The 6883-nt window shown below is 27.8% G+C and overlaps 1 protein-coding gene across 1 annotated transcript; it reads right to left on the bottom strand.

Moving 5' to 3' along the window:
* Positions 1 to 485: 485 nt before the first annotated feature.
* Positions 486 to 881, bottom strand: LOC113373324 (spore coat protein SP87-like). The gene has a single exon (XM_026613633.1). The coding sequence runs from the start codon at positions 879 to 881 to the stop codon at positions 486 to 488; it is 396 nt and encodes a 131-aa protein (XP_026469418.1).
* Between the last annotated feature and the right edge of the window lie 6002 nt (positions 882 to 6883).

Here is a 6883-nt window from a genome sequence, read left to right as displayed (position 1 = left end):
ATTTGTAGATGATACATAATTCTACAAGGTACAAAGTTATAGGATTTTTCTAGGTCAACTTATGCTGACTTGCAGAATTTTAAAATTCCATTTTTCAGCTAGATTTATGTCTTTCATTTTAAAATAATATTCAAGAATATTTTGTTTATTAAACAACCCTAGAAGAGCGTCCGCGCTCTTGTAAAATGTATAGAACGATGTACTCTACATTTCCCATATGCAAATTCATATGTGTGTTGTACTTTGTTGTTTGCACAGATATATATATATATATATATATATATATATATATATATAATACAGTAAAACTCCAAAGAAAGAAAAAATCATTCTCTGAGATATTATATTTGCTGGCGCTATGATATATTACTACAAATTCCACACGTTTTTTCAACTTCTTCGCAGAACGAAAACTCAAGTAGGAGAGCTGATGTTTATTTCCAAAAAAATTGTTATATAAATATATTATATTAATATGAAATTTATCATTTAACTCTAATACATTTTCCATCTTTACAATACGAATTATTAGGACATAGAACATCCTTGCAAGATTCGTCAGGAACGCACACACCACTCCGACACTTAAAATATAAAGGACAATAAACTTTTTCGCAGGATTTGCATTCTTCATCAGGTCCACAAATTAGGCAACTTCCATCTTCACATTTGTATCCATCAGGACAATTTGTATCCTCACAAGGATCCTGAATATCAATTGTACCTCCAGTACCACTATTATTCTGGGTACAAGGATTATTTCCTCGATTAGGACAACAAGAATTTACCCTTGAACAAGGATCACATGATGGTAAACAGCAAGGACGTGCATTGATAAATGACACAGTAATTATTAATAAAATTAATATTTGTTTATACATGTTTATTTATGGTACTGATGTGTGCAATAAAGTCATCTTGTATTTATATGGCGAGCTGTATAACCTTTGGCAAATTGGTGCGTTTTATCTTTGATAAATTTAATGCAATTAGTAGAAATTAGCATGATATGGTTCCAGTTGGTTGCAAAATTTTTGATAATGTGAAAGTCTCGAAATATATATTCTTGTAGATATTTATACATATATTATATATACATATATAAAAATGTTTGGAATAAAAATTAAGAACTATTTGAAGAAATGTTAAAATGTTCTGAGTGCATGTAATGCAAACTATAGAAACACTAAAGTCCGCATTTCAACTACGAATCATACAAAATTTTAATACCAAAGTGTATACGATAATTTTTATTATAATTTAGTAAATTTTATCTAGTTTTCAGTAATGTAATAAAAGTGTAATGTACGATATGAATTATAATAGTTATTCAAAGAAAAGTAAAAAATGTTCAGAATTATGTAAATACTAAAGTCCGTATTTCAACTGTGAATTAATACCAAAGTGTATACGGAAAGTTGTTACTATATTTTAGTAAATTTTATCTAGTTTTCTACAATGTGAAAAAATAGTAGTGTCTGAAATAAAAATTAAAATTTATTTGAAGAAACGTAAAAAATGGTTTAAAATGATACATTACAAATTATGCGAAGACTAAAGTCCGCATTTTAACATTTTAATACCAAAGCGTATATTAAAATTTTTACTCGATTTTAGTGCATTTTATCTAGTTTAGTTATGTCTTTTTTTATTTGTTGTTGTAATTCACAGTTTATACTCATTACCTCATAGATCATTTTATTTTTAAGTTTACTCTATATAATCACAAATTTTAAATTCAATATATCAAAATTGAAAATGCTTAATACTGGGTAACCTTTTAGATCTAATGTTTAATATTTCATCAAAATTACTGAATGTCTTCCTTTTTGTGAAGACAGATTGTAATTCAATAAAGAGAAAAAAAATATCTAGTGTTCAATAACGTAAAAAAATAATAGTGTCTAGAATAAAAATTAAAAGTATTTGGAAGAAAAGTACAAAATGGTCCAAAGCCAGTTAATGCAAATCGTCAAAATACTAAAGTCTGCATTTCAACTGCGAAATATTCAAGTTTTTAATACTCATGGGTATATGAGAAAATTTACTAAAATTTAGTAAGTTTTATCTAGATATTATTAACGCAAAAAATTTGTAGTGTCCAGAATAAAATTTGAAAGTAATTTAAAAATGTACCAAACCCATGTATTGTAACCTATAAAAATACGAAACTGTTTCAACTAAGAATTGTTCAAAATTTTAATATCCACGAGTATATAAATGTTTATTTCAGATTTTAGTAATAGTTTTCATTAATGTATATAAAACAAAGTCGCCCGAGCAAATTTTCTAAGATATTCTCAATAATATAAAAAAAGCTTAAAACTTTCATATTGCTGAATAAAATACTAGAACAATGTATCAACAAGTTTTATTCATAATTATATATTAGAAAAATTTTATAAATATTTTGACGTAAACAAATAGTGATGAAGCTTGGCTTTATTATAATTTTCACAAATTTTAACAAATTTTTACCAAGGGAAATTTGTTATATGCTCTTATAACATAATACAATATATTTCTTTAAATACATGTAAATGCAGGCAGATTATTTATATAGATAAATACAATATTTATTAGTATATTTGATAAATATGAATATTTATTAGTATATTTTATCACTTTTAAAGAGCACTACAATGGCCATCAACACACCGATGTCCCTTGGGACAAATAACATGTCTGCAAGAATCTTCAGGAACGCATTTACCAAAAGAACAAAAATAGTCTTTCGGACATTTTATATTTGTACAAGAATTGCATTGGTGAGGAGGCTCACAAAAAGTGCATTGCCCTAGATAACAAGTTTGACCACTTGGACAAACTATATTTTCGCAAAGGTCGACATCGACACATTTTCCTAATCTGCATTCCTGGCCATCAGGACAATCTATGTGGAACAAGGATCTATTGGTTTGCAGGCACCTTTAAGACATTGGTAACCAGGAGGACATCGAATCTGGAAAATAACCCAGAAATTTTACAAGGCACAAAAACGAAAATTTTTGGTTATTACCTGACTGCAGATATCTGTTATAGGTTCAGGATTTTGAGGACACACAGGACAAGGTTGCATAATTTGATCTATTGGTTTGCATGACCTCTTTGACATTGGTAACCTGGAGGACATCGAATCTGGAAAATGACCCAAAAAATTTACCATGCACAAAAAACTTTTTTTTTTTGTTTTTACCTGACTGCAGATATCCGTTATAGGTTCAGGATTTTGTGGACACACAGGACAAGGCTGCTGCACAATTTGTTCACAAGGATTATTGCAGCAAGGCATTTGTGGTAACCCACTTGCCAAGGTGATTAAAACCAATAAAAAAGTTGACACTTTATACATATTTACCGAATTTTCACAAAACATTTGATAATTATATTTTTTCATGTGTACTAAAGCATAAAATGATCTTGAATTGCATTTATACGGTTACGTATACAGATAGCGATAAATTGATCTTTGACTTTAGCGTTATCTGCTAATTATAATTATGATTGGTATATGTTATTTATTTATATTTATATGAAATAATCAAATGTGCAAATAATATAAATAATATACAAAAAATTACACCGAAATGATTTAGATATTCAAATAACTTTCAAATTATTTCTAGGAATAACTGAACAGGATACTATTACAAGATGTCATTTAATATTAAACTATTTTTCTTAGCAGAAATATTGCTTAAGAGGCACAACTAGTGTAACCGCCTAAAAAAAGGTGATTTTTGGGAATTTGTATTAAAAAAACTACTTTATCAATCATTTCAAAATTTTAGGAATATATTTATACATGTTTTAAGAATACATAGTAAAATTTCTGACAAAAAAAATTTAATATTTTTTAAGTTATCGTCGATCTCCAACGGCGCGACAAAAAAAGGCCCTTCACTGCTGCAGTGATTCTGGCCTTCTACGTGGATGAAATTAAAAAAAAAATTCTCGTTAAACTAGATAATATTGTCTGTAAAATGAACTACGATAAAGAAAAAAAAATTGACAAAATGACGGCGTTTTTTTAAAAAAAAGTCGAATTTTACCCAAAATTTTGGTCGTTTTTGGACTGCCAAAATTCGATTTTTGATCCGATCAAAAAATCGATAGTTCATTTCACGGAGAACTATATATAGAACATGTAAAATAAAAATTAGGTAGTGATCGGATCATTTGTTTTTGAGTAAATGCTGCAGCAAATTCGGAAAATGCAGTTTCGAGAAAAACGCGTTTAAAGATAAAATAATCGTTATACTATATACTATATATACAGTCTTTAAATGGCTGTGACTCAAAAACTATTTAAGATATCGATTTAAAATTTTGGTATGTTATTTTTAAAAGTATAACCTATCGAAATATGGAAAAATTGAAAATTTGATGTTTTGAAAATTTCACACTAGTTGTGCCCTTTAACTAAATTTCCTCGATCCCGACAGAGATCAATTCCTTCAGTTTTATCGCATTTTTCTCTGGTAACAACAACCCTCTCGTCGTCAACGTGTTTACCCAGAATGTTTCGCCTTATCTGGAAACGGATGTAGTAACATGGGAGTAGATTTAAAAAATCCCAACACTCCGGACTGCAATATGGCACAAAATGGGAAAACAGACAGAAGGACGCACCAGAGGAAAGGTTATAATACTAGAGAAAGAGAAACACATTATTAGAAGAAAAATATTTTATCTATAATAAACTTGTTAATTTTAGTGTAATATATATCTGAATTTTAAAGTTTTTAATCGTGACTTTTCAACTTCCAGTAGGGTAAGTTATAGTAATTACAAAATAAGTTATTTGTGCAAGGGGATATGTTGATGGTCATTGCAGTGCTCTTTAAAAATGATAGGATTGAGTGTTCATATTTATGCACTTGTATTTATCTATACAAATAATTTGCCTGCATTTAAGTATATTTAAAAAATATATTGTATCATGTTATAAGAGCACATAAAAATTGCCACTTGTAAAAAATATAATTAAAGAGTGCATTTTAACCAGAAATTATCAATACTTGTTTACATCAAAATTTTTATAAAATTGTTCATATATATAATTGTTAAAACACAAAACTTAAAAATTTAATTCTAGCCATTCTGTTTTTTGCGTTAGTAAAAACCAGATGAAATTTACTAAACTTTAGTAAATTTACTCATATGCCCATGAGTATAAAATTTTTAATAATTCTTAGTTGAAATGTAGACTTTAGTATTTTGATGATTTGCATTAAATGGCTTTGAGCCATTTTGTAGTTTTTTTTCGAAATATTTTTAATTTCTATTCTAGACACCACCATTTTTTTACATTATTGAAAACTACATAAAATTTACAAAAATTTAAGAGCAACTTTTATATACACTTTAGTAATAAAATTTTGATTAATTGGTAATTGAAATGCGGACTTTAGTATTTCCTTAATTTGTTATATATAGATTCTGAGCATTTTCTACTTTTTTTAAAATAATTTTCAATTTTTACTCAGGACACAACAAGTTTTTCACATTGTTGAAAATAAGATAAAATTTACTAAAATATAGTAAAAACTTTCATATACACTTTAGTATTAAAATTTTGATTAATTCACAGTTGAAATACGGACTTCAGTATTTGCAATTTGTAATATATGGTTTTAGACAATTTTTGCTTTTTTCAAATAACTTTTAAATTTTGTTCTAGATATTATATTCTATTTACAATATTAAAAATAAGATCAAATTTACTGAATTTTAGTGAATCTTCTCATATACACTTTCGTATTAAAATGTTGCTTAATTCACAGTTGAAATATGGATTTTAGTATTTGCATAATTTGTTATATATGGATTTCGAACATTTTTTATTTTTTTTTCAAATTACTTTCTAAATATAAGTAAATTTTCTTCTATACACATGGGTTTAGAGAAAAATTTTGCTATAGAAACAAGATTCCTATTGACAGAGAGATGTGTTTATTAGTTTTTGGCAAAGACTGGTCAAGCCGTTTCGGAAATATGGAGCTAAATATGCAAAATAATGCAGTTTTTGAAAGAACTAAGCACCCGATTTGAATAATTCAAAAAACTTTCTGCTTTTGTTTTGGAGAAAGAATCTTTAATTTTTTTAAATTAAATTTCCAAAAAATATTTTTTTTATTATTCGGTTTACTTAAAATCACTCATGAATTAATATATTGATTTTTTATTGATGAAGTCGATTTTTCACACATGTCTGAAAATTCATGCAACATGCCACTTACAACTAGTTTTAATATATGCGTATATTACATTTATAATATTATTTTAAACATATAAAACGTTAGATGCAATACATCTAGATTTGAAATACACTATGCTCCGTTGTCGTTTACTCCGGTAATGTTGCGCTCGCTACTGATAACTGATAAGAACGAATTTCACAAACACACAAACGGACAAATATTTCTATACACACGTTGTGAAATGTACATAAAACATTTATATATATATATATATATATATATATATATATATATCCATTCCATTCATTTTAGCAGCAAAGTGGTAGGAAGCTAGCTAGCTAGAGCGCTGGCTGGGTAGCCGGCTACTGCACTTCCGCACTCTCAAAACGTTCCACTGATAAGGGAATGTTGCCACACCATTCGGGTGGAATCAAACAACCCCCGTGTAATATCATTCTACTGTTTTCGAGCAAGCTTTTGCACCACCCCACGGGGTAGACCGAGGGTTAACGAATTCTTTATTCAAACGAGAAAAAAAATAACACGGGTAGATTTATCGAAAATTTTCCGATATTATTTTAAAGTAGAGGACAAAAATGTGTATAGAGACATCACAAAATTTGATATTTTACATCAAAACATGTTTATACGTAATATTTTATTTAGTGTCCCATACGTAA

This window comes from Ctenocephalides felis, unplaced genomic scaffold (assembly GCF_003426905.1).
Source record: "Ctenocephalides felis isolate EL2017-DRISC unplaced genomic scaffold, ASM342690v1 CF-g0.4_SCAFFOLD_01604, whole genome shotgun sequence".
Lineage (NCBI taxonomy): Eukaryota > Metazoa > Arthropoda > Insecta > Siphonaptera > Pulicidae > Ctenocephalides > Ctenocephalides felis.
The sequence above is the reverse complement of the archived record's forward strand: the minus strand, read 5'-3'. Positions and strand labels throughout refer to the sequence as shown.

Coding starts and splice junctions, on each gene's coding strand:
- LOC113373324 (XM_026613633.1), bottom strand. CDS start 881: ATGTATAAACAAATATTAATTTTATTAATAATTACTGTGTCATTTATC.